This window comes from Glandiceps talaboti, chromosome 22 (assembly GCF_964340395.1).
Source record: "Glandiceps talaboti chromosome 22, keGlaTala1.1, whole genome shotgun sequence".
Lineage (NCBI taxonomy): Eukaryota > Metazoa > Hemichordata > Enteropneusta > Spengelidae > Glandiceps > Glandiceps talaboti.
The window spans coordinates 3,885,957-3,910,210 of NC_135570.1; the positions used below are offsets into that span (position 1 = coordinate 3,885,957).

A 24,254-nucleotide genomic window follows, 5' to 3' on the forward strand; every position below is an offset into this window, starting at 1 on the left:
GAGTTCAAAGTTACAAATGAAAATTTCTACTCACTTTTAAGCATTGCAAATCTAATATTTCTCTTGGCATCATCAGGGGTGTATTACAATGGGTGGTTATTGTGTGTTTCAGATGAGACAGGTAAAACATAACAAAAGCAATCCCAGGAAACGTAACCTAAATCGCGAGGCAGGCATCGACATCCCAGTTGTATCTGAGATCACAGATATATTCCTGGATCAAACTCTTTTTGTCTTGAATGACAACCCATTGTAGTGACTCTTAAAGGCTGACAACATAGATGTCAGTGAAAATTTGGATATTCGTATCCAAAGAATTATTTACTCTGTCGGAAGAAAATTTCATCTGTGACTCAGATCTCAGTCTTAAATTTCCTGTACGACAGTCTTGAAAATTCTGGTTGAAATAGTCCTCCTACAGATTGCATGCATGTCTACACTCAGAATTATAATTATGCACAAAGTGAGCTGCTGTTATAAATTTTAATGTAAGTACACTATGTTGGAAAAATTTCACTACAGTACCAACACATACAGTAACTATTTAAAGATCTTATCTTTTACCAATTATCATTCTATACATGGTCATACACACGCCCTCCGATATGATCTGAAATTTGGAATTTTTGAATAATTAAGAGAGTTTAAATTGACTTCATTAGGAGACATGGTCCTCTACTTACTCCATTAACAACAGTAATTACATCAGAACTGATTGTATCTCCCCAAGCACTCAGGCTAACGTTTCCAATGGCAACGAAAACCCCAACCAGGAAATCAGTGAATATGATGTTGTTAACCTACTGGCCTTGTAAATTTGACCAAAAAAAATGAAAGCCCTCGTTAAAATCGTTCTACACTGGACAGAATTCTTAATATTCTCAGCAATGTGCAACTTAAACTACGAAGAATTCTGTAATAGATAGTATTTTTCTCCTATTAGTATTCACAGACTACCTCGATGTACGTTCGACAATTTAAACTCTGAGCAACCTACAATTTTAAGTTGAGATATGGACAGCTTGTGTGCTTCTACTTGGCAGATAATAATGCTCAGTGTAATGTTGGAAATGTCTACTAATAGCATTTCATACATACCTAAATAAAAAATCTCAACAACTTAAGAAATGCATTAAAAAAACTGACAAGCCACTTCCTCTAATGGTGCAATAAAACTTAACACAGTTTTTTTGAAATTATTCAACCCTAGTTAAAGGCCTATCAGATTCTCCAAACCCAAACACACAGATGAACTTCTTACAGTTTTGATTTGATTGGCTATTAGGTTACTGCCCCAAAGCATGCTAATTTTCGATAGATTCCCTTTAAATTCTTTCGGAAATTACTCCTGTGGTAGCTGTCATTGGTTAATAAGGGGGAGGGGGGTAGAATAGAGAAACAGTTATACAATACGCAACTAAAGTGTGGTAAATTCTTGAAATAATGGAAAAAAAATTTCATACGGACTGTAGTGGGAATTGAAGCCGCAATATGACACCGCTCATCAGCTTTTTTTGTAGAAATTACCATTAACGTCAGAATCGGATCTGAGGGATCTATTATGGTTCTTGTCTGAAGGAAATTGAATTTACCACGGCAAAAGGAAAATGCAATTTCCTGGGGAATTGAGGTGAACCTTTTGGAGAATGGCAAGTGCAATGCTCAGACTATTCAATGAATAAGCCAAAAGCTTATATTCAATGAGAAGTGTTTTTTGGAGAGGGTGATGAAATCCTTTACTATAATTCTATATCTCCTTCTAGGATTATAGTCAGTCTGTACAGCCATAAACTGTCATTTGGAAAGGTGTCTGGAATTGGGGAGAAATTGAGAGTTGTACTTCAAGGTGAGAAAAAAAACCACTGAAGTATGACAGACAGCAAGAAAACGAAATGGCAATTTCGATGATGCTTCTAACAGAACTCGGCGATACACAATACTTACAGCCAATTCTTTCCAATTTCTGCGAAATTTTTCTATAGCATGTCAACTTTTCAACCTGTGTAATACAGGTGCAACATTTATTGAGTGTCTGAAGCTGTTCCGAGTGCAATTACAGGTTTATAGGGACACATTTACAATGTAACTTGGGAACAACAGCATTTGAGGCAACCTCAATTAAACTAGTTTAGTACTACAAGATACACTTTAAAGGCAAAACACAATTCCAGAAAATTATGCTTTTTCATAAACTTTGGATATTTGAATATTCATAACGCCTAAGTGCTTATTTCCTTCAGATAATTAGTCATGAATATGCATTGTTCGCCTAATAAATATCCATGAGGCACATTGTAGAAGTGAAAACCATGAAATGACTCTCCAGAACCCAAAGTTTATGAAAATACTTTATTTCTTGAAGTGGTTCTGTTTTCCTTTAAGGTTAAATATTCAAGCAAACATACTGGTGTTTTTTAGTGGGTTGATTAATAAATTACCTTTGTGCCATGTTTTAATGAAATGGGATATTGCATATCAGGACAGACAGACAGACAGACAGACAGACAGACAGACAGACAGACAGACAGACAGACAGACAGACAGACAGACAGACAGACAGACAGACAGACAGACAGAGACAAAGACAGGCAGACAGACAGACAGACAGACAGACAGACAGAGACAGACAGACAGACAGACAGACAGACACACAGACAGACAGACACACACACCACACCACACACACACACACACACACACACACACATACACACACACACACACACACACACACACACACACACACAAATATATATGGACAAAACCAATAAGTGTAATAGTCCCTAAACCTCCTGGGGGCTAAAAAAATGATTCCTCTGTTACAGCCACTGGACCTTTAACAGTCAGAAATAGTTTTGTTAATGTGTTCCCTTGATTTTCATTTAGATGGATTATCAACTTTACTTGGGTAATTTGTTTGACATTTGTTTGAATACTCTAGTGGACCATGGCCTATGGTTCTCACATTTCACTGATACCTAAAGGACTATGTAGATGTCATTCATGTAATTGACTATGATGGACTAACAAATTGTATGCATCTGGGAGGAAAATAAGAATTTGAAATCAAATATTTGATGTTACCATTGAGTTTGAAAAGAATAATTTAGAAGTCCAGCTCAAAGAACTGTTGAAATATTATACGATACAGTGAGGAAAGAGCACTGTTCCTAAATGTTGACAGAATTAGAATTCTCTCTCTCTCTCTCTCTCTCTCTCTCTCTCTCTCTCTCTCTCTCTCTCTCTCTCTCTCTCTCTCTCTCTCTCTCTCTCTCTCTCTCTCTCTCTCTCTCCTCCCTCCCTCCCTCCCTCCCTCCCTCCCTCCCTCCCTCCCTCCCTCCCTCCCTCCCTCCCTCTCTCCCTCCCTCCCTCTCTCTCTCTCTCTCTCTCTCTCTCTCTCTCTCTCTCTCTCTCTCTCTCTCTCTCTCTCTCTCTCTCTCTCTCTCTCTCTCTCTCTCTCTCTCTCTCTCTCTCTCTGCCCATCTCCCTACCCTTATTTCTGTTTTCCTCCCTCTCAGTCTGTCTGTCTACCAGTCTGTCTTCTGTCACCTACATCCATGTAAGTGACAGCAATAATAGGGAGCACCCATAAATCTTTTAGTCTAGCCAACCTCGTCATGTTCATGTGTATTTATAATCATATTGAGTTAAAGTGGCCATATGAGTGACAAGGAGGAATTGATTTTGAATTTATCATTTAAGTAAAACAACTTTCAATATTGTCCTTATTTGTAACTGAACAATTGCAAATTTTTTTTTTAAATCACTTCCTATACATGTGTATGTAAAATAAACTTTTTATAATTTTTTAAAAAGTTTTTATCAATTTTACCAAAATACATTCATGGACTTGTTCTCTGTTGATTGGTGTTGTTTTCTATTGATTAAATCATAATAAAGTTGTTTTTCCGATTAAAAATCCAAGATAAATACTGATTTCTCATCCATATGGCCACTTTAAAAACCCTTATCAGGTAAGGAAAGTTCAAGCAAAAGATAATGGGTGTGGTAGGATTAGGGGTATGGTTGAAGATTTCCAATTTAAATTAGTAAAATCTCCATGGATGTAATTTGCATTTGTTCAATTACATGTATGTGTAGAGTTAGTAACTTGCTTGAGGTAAGAATCAAGGGTTATCTGTAGTCATACTAATTGTTACAATGTTGTTCAACATACAAAGTACTCAGAAGAGAGAGAATCAAAATATCTTCAGCGTTGGAATGAATTCAGAACCAAAGGAGGTTTAATAAATAATTCTTCACTTGAAAAACACAAATGTACTCAACACAGACTTCTAAAAATTACTGTACATGCATTTTACATCAATCATTCAGACATTTTTAAAGGCCAAGATTCCATGTGCAAATATTAGAGTTATCTTATCAGTCGAGCCATAAGGATTACATATAAGAATCATTCCTTTGTCCTGGACCAACCTTTTCTATAGATCTGTCAGATAACTGTTTTTAATGCATGTTGAATATTAAACCAAATCTGAACAGGACCTTTAATGAAAAGAAAGGTCAAATATTTTATGGGGAATTCTCTCAATTGAAAGTTCACTGAAGTTCATTTCTGGTTGATTTCATTACATTTGATAGAATTCACATTTCAATAGATTAAGGGATCCAGAGACACTCTACAATTTTCCCTTACGGCTTATCAAGTCTGGCGCCACTCAGGCAATGTTGAATTTTACCGGAAATTTTCTACAATGACTAACTAATAAGAGTGCATGATACTATCACAACATACGATAAATCTACAAATACAAAATGTGTTAAGAATGTTTTGTTTTTTCGCTCAAAGTCTGGGCTGGAGATTTTTCTAGGTAAATTCTTACTAACAAATCTTGCTTACTACAGTAATGAGGTATATGTAGGGATGCACTAATATTTGGTGCATTGCAAGAAACGACATCAGTGGTGTGTCAAATTGGTTTAGGGGACACATGTTACCGTAACATATGTAGTACCAACTTTTCATGTTTCTGACAAACAATTGTTGAATGTCAAATTGGGTCAAAGGTCACATTATAAATCCACATATATAAGGGAATACTGAATTTTGGTGAGTTACAAGGAATTGTTGTGTGTCAGTACTTTGTCAAATTGGCTTAGAATGGCTCACTTGTTCACCATGTATATTAAAGGCTGAGGGCACCACCTAATTTTGACGTCACAAGGAACTGTTGTGTGCCAGTGGTGCCGTAGACGACACACTGGTCAAGTGTCTTTTCATGCATAAACCTTTGCTTTTAGTATTGATAGATCTCTGTCAGTACCACTGCGTATGTCAGTTTTCCCACAAGGAAACAACTCTTCATTGCAGGCAGACAGACTCCACCAAACGCACACTGAACAAGTCTTCATTGAACACACAGCCCCCGAACTCCAAACTGAAGTTTGTAGGAACCAAAACTGAACATAAATTAAGACATAATCCTCAAACTGAATTTTTGTAGGAACTTGTAATTGACGATCCTCTTCAAGTTTTCAGGAGAGTGATTACTAATTTGAGAGATTTGGAAATGATATACATGTATGGTATGAAGAAGATTTATTTAAGTCATTATTATTTGATCAATCCTCATCATTACTACATGTATAAACCCAGTAGAAGTAGGAGCATGATTTGTAAAATAACGAATCAAATTAATTCTTTCCCACATTTTTTGGTACCTAATGTACTCTGATATTAAACCACAAAGACAAAAAATAGAACATAAACAAAATAAAAATAGTGACATATTTGGGGGAAAATTCACAATAATGAAGATGATTTACCAAATTTAATATGGTGAAATATTACATTTTGAGGCATAAATTTGTCTCCTGATATGCACAGATCTGCTGGACTAATAGGATCAAGTTAATCAGTCATGTACTACCAATATCTGAAAATGCTAATTTGAATTTAGACTTGAAATGCCATTAACAATACTGTATGATTTATAGTGCAAGCAAGCCAGGGACTTGAAATCTAGAGTATACACAGTATATATGTTAGTGCGACTACTGTATAAATTTCATTACTGTTAAAGACCTGTAACTTGTGTAAGGACACCATTAAGGCTTCCCATTCAACCAGATGTATTATTCAAAGGGTATTCCACAAATTGTGTCAACGTATAAAAAGATTGAAAACATTTATAACAGGTTATTCATACCTAAAACCATTATCAAATCAACGAAAATATTTCATTAAAGTAAGATTACCCGTTAATTTGAGCATTAAAAGTCAATAGCTGTCCGCTTGGGCATAATTGGGTTAAGATTGAAATCTGGATTCACATTGGGTTTCGGGATTGCTTTCGAATCCCAATTGGAAGACACGCTATGTAAATATGGTTGCTATTTGGTTCTAACATGCACAGTCATAAAATGAAGTGACATGCACTATGTACTTAATAAATAGTACGTAACATTATATGCCAGGTATGGTACAAAAAGAGATATGGTTGTCCATGTACTGACAGATGGATGGATGGATGGATGGACGGATGGACTGAGGCGGGTGGACATGGGACATTCCAATAGTTTGGAGGGTAATAATCAATCTGTTATCTGTAATTCATCTATGAATGAAATTTTCACAATAAGAGAATGCTTATAATGTGCAGCTGAAGGGCTTTCAGTAAGAAAATCACTATTAATAAGTTTGAAACACGGACTCCTTTGAAAGTCAATACACGTCATGTTAAAATTCTTGGGTTGCAACACGCTATATAAAGCCATGAGCACCACAGCACAATAATGGACTAATTTTATAACAAAGTTGGTTGTCAAGTTACTAAATGTTAGCTCAAATCAATCCATCTGCACAGAAATATGAAACCTAGACTGGTAAAGATATTTTTAATGTTGTATAAAACTAACGCATCAGATTTTGTATAAAATGGAAACTGAATTAATTTTTCTTTGATTTCAACATAACGACATAGGTAGACTAGTATTAAAACTGAAAATAACAAATATGAAATATCCTACAAAATTAACGTTCATCACGCTTTCTTTCTTTTATACAAGAGAAGTAGTTCATTCTGACTTCCACATACTGCATACCATTGTCGCAAACCACAGCCTCTTTTACGGCATCGTCAAAAACGTGCCATCCAGAGGTTATTTCGCAGTGTCGCGGAAGAAATAACAGCTCTGGTTTGCGAGAATGACTGCATACATGCATTGAAATTATCATATAATCAGATTATTCACAGAAAAGCAAAAAATCACAAGAAAATAGCTCCATGACGACATCAAAGTTCAGCCATTAACATGGCCAACATAGTCGGTTTATTTTCAATCTCATTTCCCTTCAGCTGCACATGCTTTTTTTAATAACAACTGATTATATACGATTCTACCATTCGTGTCCTGATTAGCTTGATCAATCAATGCACAACAGGGAAGTATGCTAGACTAGTTTACAGCGAAATTTAAAGGATTTTCAATCCCTTCAAGGCAAACCTAACAAATAGGAATAGACATACCTAGAGAATTCATTAAAGTACCGAAAATTTCATTCAAATGTTACCATTAATTCTTAAGATACTCGGAGGTCAAATTGTATAAAAAATTCATTTGGCATACGTTGTACCGCCAAACATATTTCAATATGTATAATAACTTTAGCAGGAATTCAGCTTCCCTGATTTCTTCGTGTATATTAGCAACATTTACGGAAATTGAAGAAAGATCGCTCCCTTTATTCAATTACTCGTTACAAATTTCCTGCTGAGAAAATTGCATTTAATTTTGAGTGTCTAAAATCAATCAAAAATAGATTCTTACACTTAGTGGACCTGATGAATAAAGATGGTAAAATTAACCATAGAATAGTTTATATGGCACTGCATCAATACCTGTCTAATACAAACTCCACGGTAAACTAAAATGACACAATATTCATGCAAAGTATGAATCAAAAACTGATTTATACGACATCCCTGCTTTTTACCTTAAAATCAATATTTGTCAAGGATAAACCATAGGAACTGACGAATTACTACCGAACAGATGTTATGAGAATACTTTCTATATAACAAATGACCTAACCATCAAAATACATATAAACAATACAGAAGATAGACAAGGTGAACCTCACATGTTGTATTAGTTGAGAATTTTCTAGAAACAGTTCAACTATGCTACAGTTAAGAATAACCATAGTAGTTTGTCATTCTTGGTTAACATCACCTATAAACCTAGTCAAAAACACCCCTACAAAACATATATCCCTTCATAATTACCTTATGGTTTGAAAAGAAAATTTCTTCATTCAATGAGTACTGAACATTGTTCACTACCATAGTTGTCATTCTTTATGGTAGAATAGATTTTACTGCAGCAAATGGGGTGTAACTGATGCCAAAAAAAATTGTGCCAATGGCATCATAGCACAACTGTATACTTAATGTGTGATTTTTTAAAACTCGACCCAAAGGGTTTAAAACAGTTCTGAGTAAATTATTTAAAATGTTTATATACACCATAATTGTACTGTTGGTATTGGCAGTATCTGATTTGCTGGGTCAGTTATGTCTATTTTTTGAAAGTTTATCTACTTGCCTAACCATCCATTTTGTTATTTTTGCAATACACATCACCATTTCATTGTTGCTATGGGCATAGTCTTGCTGCTAGGCACTTGTTTATCCACTTGCCTAGTAAGCATCCCTATTTATACACCATCATTGAGATGTTGTTATAGGGATGGTCTTGTTGCTAGGTATATATACATGTTTATTTTTGGAAAGTCTATCCACTTCTATTACTCCAAGTTGTATCTCTACAATATACACCATCATTTGGTTGTTACTATGGGTGTGGTTTTGTTGCCAGGCAAATTTGAATACATTGTTTGCATGTTTTTCCACTTGTCTATTAATCCTGGTTGTTATCTTTGCAATGCACACCATCAACTGACTGTTGCTATAGTTCTTACTGCTAAGCATAATTGCATACATTTTAAAATCTTCATTCACTTGCCTATATCCATTCCTGCTGTTGTCTAAAAATGTAATATACACACTGTGATATGCACTGATCCCCCACACACCACATTCCTATCATCTGTGTACCAGGTTTGAATGAATGTATCTCTCTATAGACAGGCACACAGACATAACAACATACATGTCACATTCACAAATATGAAATGTAACTATCGGTACTCATTTTATTGTTTGAGTTTCCCTGAATGTCACCAGATGAGTTTTAAATCAAATATTGTAATATACCATACACCTTCCACACTATTGAATCACATATGGCTATAACAAATTTGCATAGCAGTATACACAATACGGTGCACTATAACCAATCAAACTGATTTTAGGGTCACCATGTACCCAAAAATCAATGCTCCCGATGAATCACAATTTCAACACTTATGGATAAAATACACCTCTAATTAACATGTAAAATGTGTACTTATTGGTATTTTAATAATTTTCAGTGAATATTGTGGTTGTCTGATTGAAAAAATAATACTGTAATAATTAAAGTTAGTGCAGTTTTAACATTTAGACAAAAATAACATCAGAAGTTGGCCTGCGTTCTAACAGTAATTTCTCTAATGGAGATGGTAACCAAAAGGAGGAGAAATATTGGCCCAAATCAATGGCTTTCAGGTTGTGAATTGTATACCTTTAATAGACAGCCACAATATAAAGTACATTGCAAATCAATTCCGACTTCTATACTGTACGTGGTACATACCGACTACCTCAACTCATTAAACTAAGCTGTAGCAATATAAATGTTAACTGTTTTCTAATGGAGTATTATATAGTTGAAGTGGTTCAAGGCATTAAACTAACACTTTGCTTTGTCTCATTGGCATTTCAATTGAAGACAGTGAGCTAATTACAGTATATGGGGCTGTCAGGTAGATTTTCATGCACTATCTGCTTATGGAAGTACTATTCTAAGCCTCATTTATTCACGGCTTTTCTCAAAATTGATTTTAGAGGATGTTCTTGCATACTTATTCCGCTCATTGACACAATCAGACTTCAGGTAGGGTATTTAAAAAAGTGGAATTCTTGTAGAGACAGACATTCTAGCCATTTCCGTACATTACTACAGAATCAAATACACAAACATCTAGACATATAGACGACAGCATGGAAACCACACACAGAATTTGGAATCAGGTATCCAGAAATGTAATTTTTTATTTTATTATTATTGAAAACAAAGCCCCCCCACTTAGTCTTAAACAAACAAAACAAACATACATACATACATACATACATACATACATACATACATACAGCCAGATAGAGACAGTATGACAAAACAAACTCAACAAGACATGAACACACATTCTGAAACTAACTGACAGATTCACAGACAAACCATACAGGTATAGACATTACAAACATGAAAGGTGACTGACAGTTATATATGTACTAAAAAATACAACACATACATACTAGTCCACAAATCAAAGGATAGCTGCATACAATTCAAATGAATGTGGCAAATAATTTAAGCCTGTATATCAAGAATTTCTCTTTTCTAAATCTGTGAATGATATTTTCCATTGTCATGGTGATCTGAGATGGTTATTTGTTTGAAGTATTCAACTTCACAGTCATACCTGATAGCTTCAATAAAGTACTCAACTACAGTCATATCTGATGGCTTTGATGAAGTCCATCATGATTTTCTTCAGGCAAACACAGTTACAATATACTTCTAGATCAAATTTCATGTATCATGTTTCACTGTACATGTTATCTGACACTCCTGCTGACTAGTATTTCAGGTATAATCATAATAAAAGATGATTTTCTGCTTCTAAAAGATGGCGAACATGTAAAACCGGATGCTTAAATAGATCTCCCATCTTACAAATTCAAAATCATTCAAAACCATACAGTACATTTCAATTCCTTGAATTTGACATCACAGATAATAAACTTGAGTCTTATTATTACACTCAAAATGATATAACTGTATAAATTTTTCAATGTTTCTTCACTTGCTCACCCAACAGTGTTGTTAACTTTGAAAAACAACTGACATTTGGCTGTTGCTATGGGTGTGGTCATGGTTGTAAGGGCTAGCTGTGTCAATAACTTCATCTACACATCTCCAAATGCATCCCCATTCAATGTCAGCCCAATCTGCCCAATAGTTTTGGAAATTGTTTCTATACCTGATTCGTATATCACTGACAGAATCACCATGTCATTAACAATCTTTTATCATATACAAATCAGAAATTGTACAGTACATCAAACAATATTTTCAATTCTTAAAATTCTACATCACAGATATTGCAATACACTGTACAATCAAAATGTTCAAACTTTGCATGTGAAAAGGAAATTTTGCTTACTGAAGCTCATTGCAATTTCCATTCTACAACTACTACTCATGAATTACAATTTATGTCAGAAGATCAAAAACATTTATTTATTTATTTATTTTTCACACAGACTCCATTTCAGGGACTAAACACTTTTCTCCCAATTGAACCTGTTGCAAGATTACACACATTGAAAATCAAACAAAAAACTAGCACAAAAAGTTACAGAGGCACAGTGTACTTGTGTCGTAATATGTTGTTAATCATACTATAAGAAACTATGATAAAGTTTAAATCTATTTTAGAAAGATTTGAATAAATTTTATATATGGTAGTTTCATTATTTTAATATCTGCCTCAATGCATGAACAATCTCATCTTTTATTAAAACAGTGAGGATTATTTTGTTATTAACTGACGTTTTGCTAGTAGAATGAGGATGATAGCAATTTTATCTTGAAACAGATACAGTATTTGGCAAAACTGCTTGAAGATTGTGTGACTGGTTTCCATTTCTTGTCATTTTTTCAAGGGGAAGGCAGAATATTAAAGAGCCACCGAATACTCAATAAATTATTTTGCTGAGGGCAGAAGAAGTCGGTAAAATTTACCTGCATTCTGCCATGTTTCCCAATCAAGAGTATAATGTATGGGAAACTGCCAGTTTTATACTTGATTTCTCCTTTGTGTTTAAATTTTCCCAGGGAAAGCATTGTAGTAGATATACCAAAGCAAAGCAAAATGTGAATTAAACCTAGTTCCCTAGCTGTAACTATGTTACATTTTTCCATCTGACAACCAACGTTACATTTACTGAAAACTGTTCAATTACCAATAATTAGACATTGTACACGTATATATTAATTAGGAGCCAGCTATATCCAGAAGTGGTTCAGCAACTGGTTTAAAATGACGATAATGGTGGGGAGCTGAATTTTGAGAGTGAGCTCAAAAATCAATTTGATTGCATGGATAGTACAGTTACTGTAAACCTAGGTATATTCACTACTAGAAAATTTTGTGATTTTTGGAGTCTTCAAGTAGTTCTCAAAGACTAACTTTTACTAATTACCAGACTGGTACAATGTATTCATGTATAAGAAGGCAGTTGATTTGATTAGATTTGAATTTATTTGTCAATAAAATATAGTAAAAACATACATTTAAAAGTATTGTCGAGGATAACACAACAAAGCAATTAAAACTTATTTCCATTGTGGTCCTCGATTTCAAAAATTCAACATGGTAGTAGGCAAAGAACTCTGGTCACGTGATTGGAGCAAGATTAGGGTAAATGGAAATGAAACATAAAAGCATTGAACTGACTCCAGTTTAGTCACTACTTATTTTTGCGTCTTTTGGTTTCCATTGGAATAAGTGAAAATAAGTCTTTAGCGAAAATTTCCATGTTTACAGTATATACTACTACACAAATATGTTTACCCGTGAGTGATTCAATACTGTTCACGGTGTAAGATATTAATGTTAACATTTAACAACACAGTTTCCAAAAATGTTCCAGTAGCAGCTTGTATCTAAGGATACCACAGTACTCAAATATGGATTTCTCATGTAGGGGTGGGTGGTGGGGTGAGGATAGTTCAGGATGCTTAATGTTTTCCTTTATATGCATCTCAAACTTAATATATACATAAATAAAGACTGCACATATGGCACAAGTTTTACATCATGCACATTTCTGACAAGAGTATATTTATTATTGATAAGTTGGAAGTTATTTGATCATTCGGGATGTCATGGCAGATCAGTGTTCCCTTACACAGATTACCAAAATTCTATAAGCCGATTAACGGAAGTAAGGAGAGTATAGATGCCGTGAAAATCACCTTTAGATAGACATGACATAAACAGAGGTAAATATGAAATCGAAAACACAAAGTCATTTACTTGCGTCTAGTTATTATCTGAATAACAGAACACATAGAATCTATTATGTTTGTAAATTTGCTATTTTCAATTGCCATACTAAAGACTTTTGGACACCCGCAGATCCCGAATTGGGTACAAGTGATAAAGTCTTGAAATATATCTTTTAAATATACTTTAATACTGTTTGTAACAGTACAAGAAATATGGCACATACATACATAGTTACACATACATACATACATACATACATACATACATACATACAATGCATACATACATACATACATACATACATACATACATACATACATACATACATACATACATACAGTTACACACATACATACATACATACATACATACATACATACATACATACACACATAAACAAACACTACACGATGTTCACACATACATTTACACATCTATCAGCCACTTTTACATCAAGTCATGATAGTATGACTAGTGTCATTATCTTCCTTGTCAATGCCAGCTGTGATATGTATGTATGTACAAAGATTTATATCCTGATGGTGTTAATGTTAATCAATATCTTGGTACTTAGGTGAAAATGAAATTTCACTCACAGCCTCAGGTTTTGTAACAATAAATTGCACTTGTGAATGACATGTACCTACTCACGAAAAGGTAAATCAAGGTCACTATCATGTTGGAAGCACTGACTGAAAACTACATCATGTACATGGTATGATGCAAATTTTTTAGGATTTCCCACCCTTTGTTATCATGGTTCTCAAATCTTAAACACTGTGGAAGAAATCACGTGACTGCAGTTCTAAACGACAGTGCAAGGGATATTAATAATCAAAATGCCAAGAAAAAAATGTACAATCCAAGATATTACTGTTACATTTTTAATAGAACTTAGCATCAAAGTATATCACACCACTGTACATTCAAATCTCTACGAATAGATCAAAGCAACTTGAACACCTGGCCAAGGGCAACTGAGAAACAAAATCAGGGAACAAGATAAGGAGGTCATATTTGTCCTATAATACCACAAAAATACAACAAAACAGAAAATGACAGATATCGCTCGCCTTATGTGAAAACCCCAGAAAATATAAAATGATACACATGTACCAAAGTAGGCATTTAAACCTAAAGGCTGTGTAATAACTGTTTTACAATAACATTAAAAATTGAGCAATTTGTAGAGAATGATTTAAAGTATGTAACTGTACACCTGACAACCTTTCTAATTTGACCAATTAATAAGATCCATTAATGTTTTCTGAAATTGCTTTGTTTTTGTCAAAAGTGACACCTAATGTAACATTTGACAATTTTTACTAAATTTAGTAGCGAACAACTTAACCATTAATTTTCAACTAAAAAGACAGAAATGGCTTTAGTCCCCAATGGTTTTCTTTGATTAGTTTCAAAATGATTTATTTATGTAAATTAGCACTCTCAAAAGAACGGGAAATGAATAAAAATAGTTTTACCCTGCATATGAAATTGATCCTTTGTTAGGAATAAGTGATTTTTCCTGGAAAAAGATTCATAAGAATTAGCTACTAACTAGACTCTCTGGAATCAGACTCTTTTCAATTTTACAGCAAACTGCGTCCAGAGCTCCACCATTTATTTCTTAATTTCTAAAATACTTATGTGCAACATGGGGTGGGGGTGGGGGTGGGGGTGGGGGTTTTGGGCTCTTGTAGTTCTTGTTGATATAAAATGTGTTTGAAATGTTAAATGAATTGGAAAAGAGTTACTAGAAGGTGACTTTTTTATCTTATGCTTTATCTCCTGTTTTGTTTTTTTGCCAAAACGCAGAAGACTAAATTTTCTTCCAATCCAATTATAACTCTGATATTACTAGAGGTCACTGCAATAAATTAAACTAAAATGAGATACAAAGGTCCACAGGGGCATAGTACTTTCTCTGATCTATACTTAAGTATTTATACACATCAGCTGGCATCGACAAACAGACTCCATGCCATAGCTTCAATATAGAGGATTTTCTACTTCGTGAAGATAAATGTTTTACGGATTATTGGCTTGTCAGTCAACTGAACTGTAAAGTTGGCATTTGAGAATACAGCAGCTTCTTGTTACCTCATGCAGAAATAAGTGACAATTCCAGCCAGGTTGTGAGTAACATTAAATTTGAGGCTACAGTGGCCAGATTATTCTGTAACTACAGTGAACAGATTATTCCATAATTGAATTTTCTGTTCAACTTGGTACTTTTCAAGAGCAATATGTTTTAGTTACCTTTTAAGTTTGTGATAGTTTAATAAACAAAAAGTTTGCATTGTTTATTGTTCTAAAATATCCACGTTCTGAAAGTACAGACATAATTACAGAAGAGAACATTGGGGACGTTACCAACTTCCGAGAATTTGGGACAATTGTCTGAAGTCATGCATGTGTCGTGACTTCAGAAAACACTGACAAAGCCATGGTTGATACCTGGCAAAAGCTTTGGTGAGCTACTTCAAAATTTTGGTGCAATACGAAGTTAAATTCACGAACTTAGACTGAACTTTTTCACAGATGAGCTTTCATCCTACTATTGAAGAGACCCTATTGGCTAGTTGACATCTGTCAATCAAGGATATCCTATTTATTCATTAATTAATTACTTATATATGTTATTCTTCAATATTTTTCTTCATTCAGCCAAGGAAAATATGAGTGACCTAAGGGTTGTTACTACAAGTCTAGTGACTCGCAGTGACAACCCTTAGGTAATGAGTATTTTCCGGCTGAATGAAGAAAAATATTGAAGAATAATACAATTATACCAGCGCCAGTAATATCAAAAATAAATCGGGGAAAGTGATGTCAATTTTGAACGTTTTGATTCATATTTAGAACACAGCAGAACCAGTGACGTAAACATGCGTTGTCGTGATAGATACGTGTTGTTGTGACGTAGAATGACCACAGTATATATATGCCATATGTTTTGTTCAACTTGGCTCATGCGTGGTATAAAAGATAGTTGTTATTTTTATCACCAGAAATCCTCTTACCTTCTATGACATACACAAGTGATCCAACATCCCCTTCTTTGATTATACAACTATCTTTGGGGTGTTCCACAGGATACATAATTTCAACAATTTCCTGGATCTGTGAAAGTTCCAGATTCTTCATAAAGTCGTTGTCTAAGATAGCCATTTTGATACATTCTTTTGCACTGTAAGATAGAAATTACGTATATAGGAGTTAGAATGATGTGTCTATGTGTTCGGGTGTTTGCAAAGGAAAGCAGTACTGCCAACTGGGAAAGGACTCACTTGTCATGATTATGGCGAAATAAATAAAACTTGAAATAGTTGTAATGAACAGTAAACCTGTAAATATTGGACTGTGACAGAAAACACATTTCAGTGATATAGACCACACATTTCAGTGATGTAGACGACACATTTCAGTGATGCAGACCACATGTTTCAGTGATGTAGACCACACATTTCAGTGATGTAGACCACGTATTTAAGTGTTATACACTACATATTTCAATGATGTAGACCACATATTTCAGTGATGTAGATCACCTAATTATTTCAGTGTTGACCACACATTTCAGTGATACACAGACCACGTTTCAGTGATGTAGACTACATATTTCAGTGATGTTTCAGTGATGTAGATCACAGTCATTTCAGTGATGTAGACCACATGTTTCACTGACACATAGACCACATATTTCAGTGATGTAGACCACATATTTCAGTGATGTAAACAACATATTTTAGTGATACATAGGCCAAATATTTCAGTGATGTAGACCACAATTTCAGTGATACATAGACCACATGTCAATTATGTACACCACATACTTCAGTGATACATAGACCAAATATTTCAGTGCTATAGACAACACACTGTAATGATTTGAAGTTTGTCAAACATCTGTTTAACTTCAAAATGTACATCAACAACTAAGTGATGAAAAAATATTATGAAATCTTCAAGTTCGCATTAGATCATAGATGACTTTATTAAAAGTACAAGAAATGCAGCTACTCAGATTTTACAGTAGTTTGGAAATCTTAAATCCTGACGCCACAAATTGATTTGTTTTCCTTCCTATATCTGCAAGATTGTCTCCACTAAAACCCTGGTATTGTATTTCTGACATATGTGAAGCAACAATGTAAATATCAAAGTACTAATATCACTATATTGCATCGATACCAAAAACTACTATGATGCGTGTGAATACTGTCTTGCCTTTGGACACATAATTCGCGTGTTGCAGAATCCCTGAGATGAGTTATATTAAGTCAGAAGGATATTAATTCATACATCGATGAACACTCTGGAAAAGTTACAAACTTATGCCTGCTTTACATGGATTTTTTTGTTATTTAATGCAAGATTTAAATTCATTGGCATGTTCCTATCTGTATCAACCATAATTTATACACGAGTCTCTCTGAAGTAACAGTCATTTATCCCGCATAAGATATTCTGCTCACAGCCATTATGAATTGTAAATATTTAATATACCAATGTTCTGCTTCAGTATTATTATACATACACCTTAAAGGTATGTAATCAAATCACAATGTACATATACACATAATAAATGGCGTATCATATTCCACTCTACATGTCTTATTTTATAGTTATTTCTACACTGTAAATGACACATTACAGACTTTCTGAACTTAATTATTAGCTTACATGTGCTGTATATTTTCATATTGACAGACACTCCAGTTTCTATTTAGTTAGCAGAATTAATGCTTTTGGATGTCCAGCTTCATGTTACACATATATATGTACTTATAGATTACAAATTCTTTTAGTATACACGTAATTCCAAATTTCCGTTCTTTGACAATGCTGATAAAATTTCATTGAAACTATGGGATTATTCCCACAATTTCAAGACTCTGTAGTTGTGATATTGTTTGTTCTATTAAATCTCATAAATGTGAAATCCAACTTAACAAATCATTACAGTAACTTTTGTATTGATTACATTGTAGAAATAGTTCTACAGAACTTGTTTAGCCCACAACCCTTACAGAATGAGTTAAGTCGAAAATACTGGGTGAAACTTGAGTAGCGGAAAAAAAAATTGTGATAAGAATAATTGTCAAAATATTGCTTTGCATGAATGAATAACTTTAACTTGAACGAATAATTTATAATTTTACGCGTCTTTGCATGAACAAATAACTTTTAACTTGAATTCTGCTGCATCCATTTCATCGTTTACAAGAACTTGACCTGAAGAGGGTTAAAGCTGCACTAGCCGCTGTGACTGGTATACTGGTTTGTTAGATGTTATGACTTAAATGAGTACATGTACTCGTAATATTGTACACCTAGAACAGTATAGAATCACCTGTGGATGAATGTATCCGTGCAGCTTCCCTACCCAAATCCTGTCCACAAGCCATAGGTGACAACTTTTCCCCACCCAAGACCCTATGACATGGTCTAAAAGACATGATATGTCACATATGGTTTATAAGATATAATATATAACTTTATATTTGTAACTGTTTCTATTGTAAAGTGCCAGTGAGCATCATTGATGGATACTCGGATATATAAATCTCTTTAGTATTATTATCATTCATTATATATGATATGTATCCATAAGACATGATATGTGGCATGGTCTATAAGATATGATATATGTAACATGTGTCTATAAGGTATATGACTTGTTATGCTGCCTATCAACAAAAACTTTGAAAAAAATGCAAAATATGCTGAATATCCCACAATTCTTGATTCATGATTTGTCACCTATGCTCCTGGACAGGATTTGGAGGGAATGTCACCTATACATAAGGTCTTTCAATGTAGGCAAATCTCACCAGCGTACATGGATTTTTGTGAAAACATTTTTGAAATTTTGAAACTAGAATTGTCACTGATGAGTTTCTGAATAATTTTTTTAAGTTATAATTTTACGTGTCCTGCGAATAACACACTTTTCAATGTCAAGAAATAATCATGTTGGGTAGTTATCTTTGAAAGAGTTTTACATGTAAATTTCATTTGTTCTACCCATTCAGAAAAATAAATATTCTTCATAGAGTCGTAACAGGTGCAGCTTTTTCCCTTTAACTATGAAATAGTTTCATTGTAAATATTCTGCAGGGATTTCAAGAAAGTTGGTTAGAAAAACTATTATAAACTTGTTTTCTTCTTACACCAAAAGTCACTGACACCTTGACAACTGAAAATGGGAATGCAGAATCTCCTCAGTAACAATTCTACAGCAAAAAAATATTTTCACAATTAAAAACCATATACACTAGTGGAATTGGACTGTAAGATATGTTGTGGCGCTCCACCCTCACTGGCCTGGGTTGACCGATGTGTGAGGGCGCCACATCACAGCGGGCCTTACAGCCTTTAGTATAATGGAATTTGCCTGAAATAAAAGTTAAATGTCTGGGCATACAAATCAGAGAGAATTGTGGGCTATTCAGCATCCAGTGAACTGGTCGATAGACCTGAATGATGGACACAACATATCTTTACTAGTCTATCTGTGATAGTATTCTTTAAATGTTTAAGTATTCTTCACTCACCAGACATACATTTATGTCATTGAAAGGAGAATCAGGGACATGAGTTGTCCAGACAACTAGTAAACAACTTTTAAATCCTAGTTTACACAGTCCACTAATGGTGCCTGTTATTCTATGCTCTAAAAATATCAAGCTTGCTACATGACTTTATCTAGGATATCAAATTACTTTCTCTGTTCAAATATCCTCCATTTTATCATAGAATCATTTGATGTACATGTAGTTGTTTGAGTAAACCAAATAAATAAATGACAAAAAAGTTGAAACATTTCATTTGAACAAATGTGAATCATATTCCAGTCCTTAGCATTCCTGTATACATGTAGTTTCAAGCACAGTATATATTGTTGAGTGATCTTGTATGAAGCAAATGACAGGTTTTCCCTTCTTTGATGTTGTTTTTACTTATGCAATCTTTATATTTTATAGCTTCCAATTGAACTCAATTTACAACTGAATTTCACTTTTGAACCAATTTCAAGATTTATCTGGGAAGATTATAAAACACACCATAATGGAACAAAACAATTTTTTCAAAATAAATAAACAATTTATATACTGTTGTATTTTGTGAATATGTGATCAACAGATTTAAAGTGGCCATATGGATGAGAATTTGGTATTTATTTTGGATTTTTATTTGATAAAACAGCTTCACTATGTTTTTCTACTTGAAAAAATAATGTGAAATAACATATACCAAGTCCATGTTCACATCTCAATAAACTGCAAAACGCTAAACAATGTGTAAAATGTTTGTTATTGTACGTACAATAACAAACTTTTTACACTTTTTGCATCTTTTTGTAATGTATAGAGTTATGAACATTGACTTGGTATAGGTTATTTCACATTATTTTTTCAAGTAGAAAAACACAGTGAAGCTGTTTTATCAAATAAAAATCCAAAATAAATACCAAATTCTCATCCATATGGCCACTTTAAAGTTCATGGTCAAAACAAACATAATTATGCCATGTATCTATTCCATTGCCAGCTTTTTACTTCTTTCTCCAATAAAGTAGAAAAAATCTCACAAGGAGATCCAGATTCCATTAGGCATCCTCTGGAAATTTCACATTCCTAGATCATACCACTGCTAAGAATAATATACTTAATTATATGATATTCAAGACATTAATAAAATCTAATCCATAATCATCATCCAGAGTGAAAAGAACCAGTAGCAATATCACAAAATGTAATTTTCTAGTGAAATTGATGAAACCATACTATATATAGCTACTGATTGTATTAAATCCTACGAAAAACCTGATACCCACATTGCAGATTATTAAACTTATGAAAAGATGCCACAGTATTGTATTCTACATGAGTTTTAGTCTTGAGAATAAGGCTATTACTTTTCAGATCATTTTACTACTAAATGGAGAATAACGTGGTTTTTTTCTACTTATTGGAAACATAATGATGGACTTTAATACATCAGTTTGTAAAACTGTTTGGAGATTAAGATGACATTTTCATATATGCCTAATCGGAAATGAAATTTAATGCACATTGAGTTATTAGGATTGAATTTAAAATGAATTCTCATCGATCATACATGTTTGTGTTTGCTCATGTATATTCAACAAATTCTTATCTTATCGCAGTGGCTATATGGATTAGAACTGATGATTCTTTTGTTCCAGGTAAAAAAAATTTATATAGTTCTGCAAAACAAATGTTTTTTTCTCATCCAAATTTGATTATCAGTTGTGACATAAATTTAATTGTCAAACCATACGTACACAGTGTATGAATGATCTACAAAGGTTAGAACATACCAGCAGTTCAAAGTTTTTAGCATTAAGCTTCTGATCCAGGTATGTAATTAGAATCAAAATTATCATGTATTAAACTTGATTATTTTCCTTGAAATCCCTCTCCATGTCAAGTTACAAGCACAGGCAGATTTCTTTTAAATGTGTCACAAACGTGGGAAACTAATATTATACGGTAATATTCACTGATTCACACCCAGAATGCAATACATTCAAACCTGGCACAATGATGAAATATCATTCATTCAAACATGTATGAAATACTACTCATTCAAATTTGGCACAAAATGATGCAATCATGGACATGTGCATATTACAACTTCATGCATATATATTGTACACCATTCTGATGTCAAATACATAAATTTGGTATGTGTATGCAGATACCAATCACTTGAATGCATAAAATTAGATCAACTCATATGTAGTCACTATAACTCTACAAGCGAAATTTCAAAACAACCAAATTATTATAGTATTTATATATATTAAAGCAAAATAAGTATTGCTAAAAAATGTACATGTATAATAGACAGACAAAAGCGATTGACAGTTATAGCTACAATATATTCAATTTTAAATGTTGAACATAACAATAACTATTCTAGTTTTTCTAATAGTCACACATGACCTTTTTTCATTATTTAATCGCCCTCTAATTCCATTTGTCATCACATTTTAAAAATACATGGCCCTTGCTTGATCTTAATGATCCCTGAATGGAAAGCTTAACCCTCCTAAGGAGAGGGGGGGGAAAGGGCACAGAGAAATGCTCTGAGGAATAAATTAAGAAACTACATCTTGGCATTTAGGACCTAGTCATAAAATGAACAATTTAGGCTGCAGGATTTGGAATCAAATTATCTAACAAAATCAGAAAAAATATGAAAATGTGCAAAAGAGTTACAAGAATTTGAATAAAATCATCTCATATTTAAGGGAAAAGAAATTAAGAAAATGAAAAAAGAAAATATTCTTTTTCAAAAAATACAAATGGAAATAGTTGTATGATATATTTATTTCAACAAATATTTGGTGAAATAATGAAATGACTCTTTTGAACCAAAAGTTTAAGAAAATACATTTATTTCCTTGAGCGTATTCCCTTTTAAACAGCATCATAAACACTCAGTCAGGCAATTGGCCATGACATTTCTGATGGCTTTGATGAGTAACAAAATTGACAATTACCTATACCAAAGTAAACATGTTTTGCTTTGGGCATAAGGATGCAATAAATTAGCATATTTCATTATAAATGAGGGATGTTATTAATGATTATCAAAGAAATGAAAAACAAATAAAACTTGTGTCACGGCAATCTCTCTTTAAGTTAGTTGGCCATCATATTTCTTATGGAATTGATGAGTTTGCATGAGTGGTAATTTGTTTAGCCTTGTCTCAAAATATCAACATCTTAAATCATTTTGAGTACAAGATAATAAAAATTGAAATGATGCCTCAGAGCAACTAAACTTGATATTCTAAAATGCTTACTTCTTCTTGACTAATTAGTTTTGAGTGACTGGTGTTTTGATTAGGCATGGATGTAGCAGAGGCATTTTAAAAGTAGCCGCTCAAGTGTAAACATTAGGTGATATCTATTAAAGAATGAGACCCATAAATCCATTCATTGATTGAAATACAGTGTTTGAAACAAAGATCTTTTAAATCTCTGGAAAAGTAGCTGGTAAAACAGGGCGATAGTAGACAACTTGTTTTTTCCAGCCGTAATACACATCCCTGTTAGTTTATAGACATCACTCCTCTTCTCTTCTGTGCTTTCTTTTGGAAAACTAAGCCAGATACTGGAGGCAAGAAAACTGAGTCTATATGTTTGGGGAGAAGTAATTCACATTATTCAGGCTTTTTGTAATAACCTTCCCACAGGGATGTGTCATGAAATACGATATTTTGAAATATGAATCCCATGCTGAAAAATATCAAACATTTATTTCACTTTATTTTTCTTCATTTATTCATTGAAACCCTTTTGGATTAGGGACTTACAAATTATGTTAGCAATAGAGAAGATGATGAAATTAAGCACCATTTGAGACATCAATAACTTGGCAAAGCTTGTATAAAAATTGCCAACAAACAGCCATACAAACAATTTAGATGAAAACAACACCATAAAATGCTAATTCTCAACAAATCTAATCTAATCTTAACAAGATTTGATGAATGATTCTATATCTATCAAAGCTAAAACCTGCGAAGTTAAACATTTTGAAATTTCTATTTTCAATTGTTTGAAATCTGTTATACGAGTCAAAAGTCATTCTTGTTACTCTATGCGAATTGCTATTAAGTGACTACCTGTAAAATTGCTGGGGCAACGCTCACAGCTGATTGAGAGTTGTGAATGTAATCTAAAATTGTCTTAACTTTTACGACAATGTAATATTATATATTAATGGCTATTATACAGGGTTCAATAAAAGGTCATTCAAATATCCTATACACAGAAAGTAACTAGAAAATTATCAAGGTGGATGACCAAGCAAAATGCTATAATAATTGCAAAAACTAGTCTCATGGTTTTAATTAACTGTCCTAAATCCAGAAGCCTTACAATTGAAATTGTAAGACTTTCACCTAAACTGCTCCAGGGAATTATAATTACAGGGTGTGAAATCTACTCTGATTGAAAAATCACTACCTTGCCTTGGGTTCATTTTAATAAGAAATGTTGTCATTTAG

The 24,254-nt window shown here is 33.4% G+C and overlaps 1 protein-coding gene across 2 annotated transcripts in view; it reads right to left on the reverse strand.

The window, feature by feature from the left end:
• The window catches only part of LOC144452298 (cGMP-dependent protein kinase 1-like), a 180,045-nt gene that overhangs the window by 25,138 nt on the left and 130,653 nt on the right, over window positions 1-24,254 (reverse strand). For both annotated transcript variants that reach the window (XM_078143368.1, XM_078143367.1), the window contains exon 2: window positions 16,225-16,391. In XM_078143368.1, the coding sequence (XP_077999494.1) occupies window positions 16,225-16,391 (167 nt within the window). The remainder of the gene's footprint in view (window positions 1-16,224; window positions 16,392-24,254) is intronic.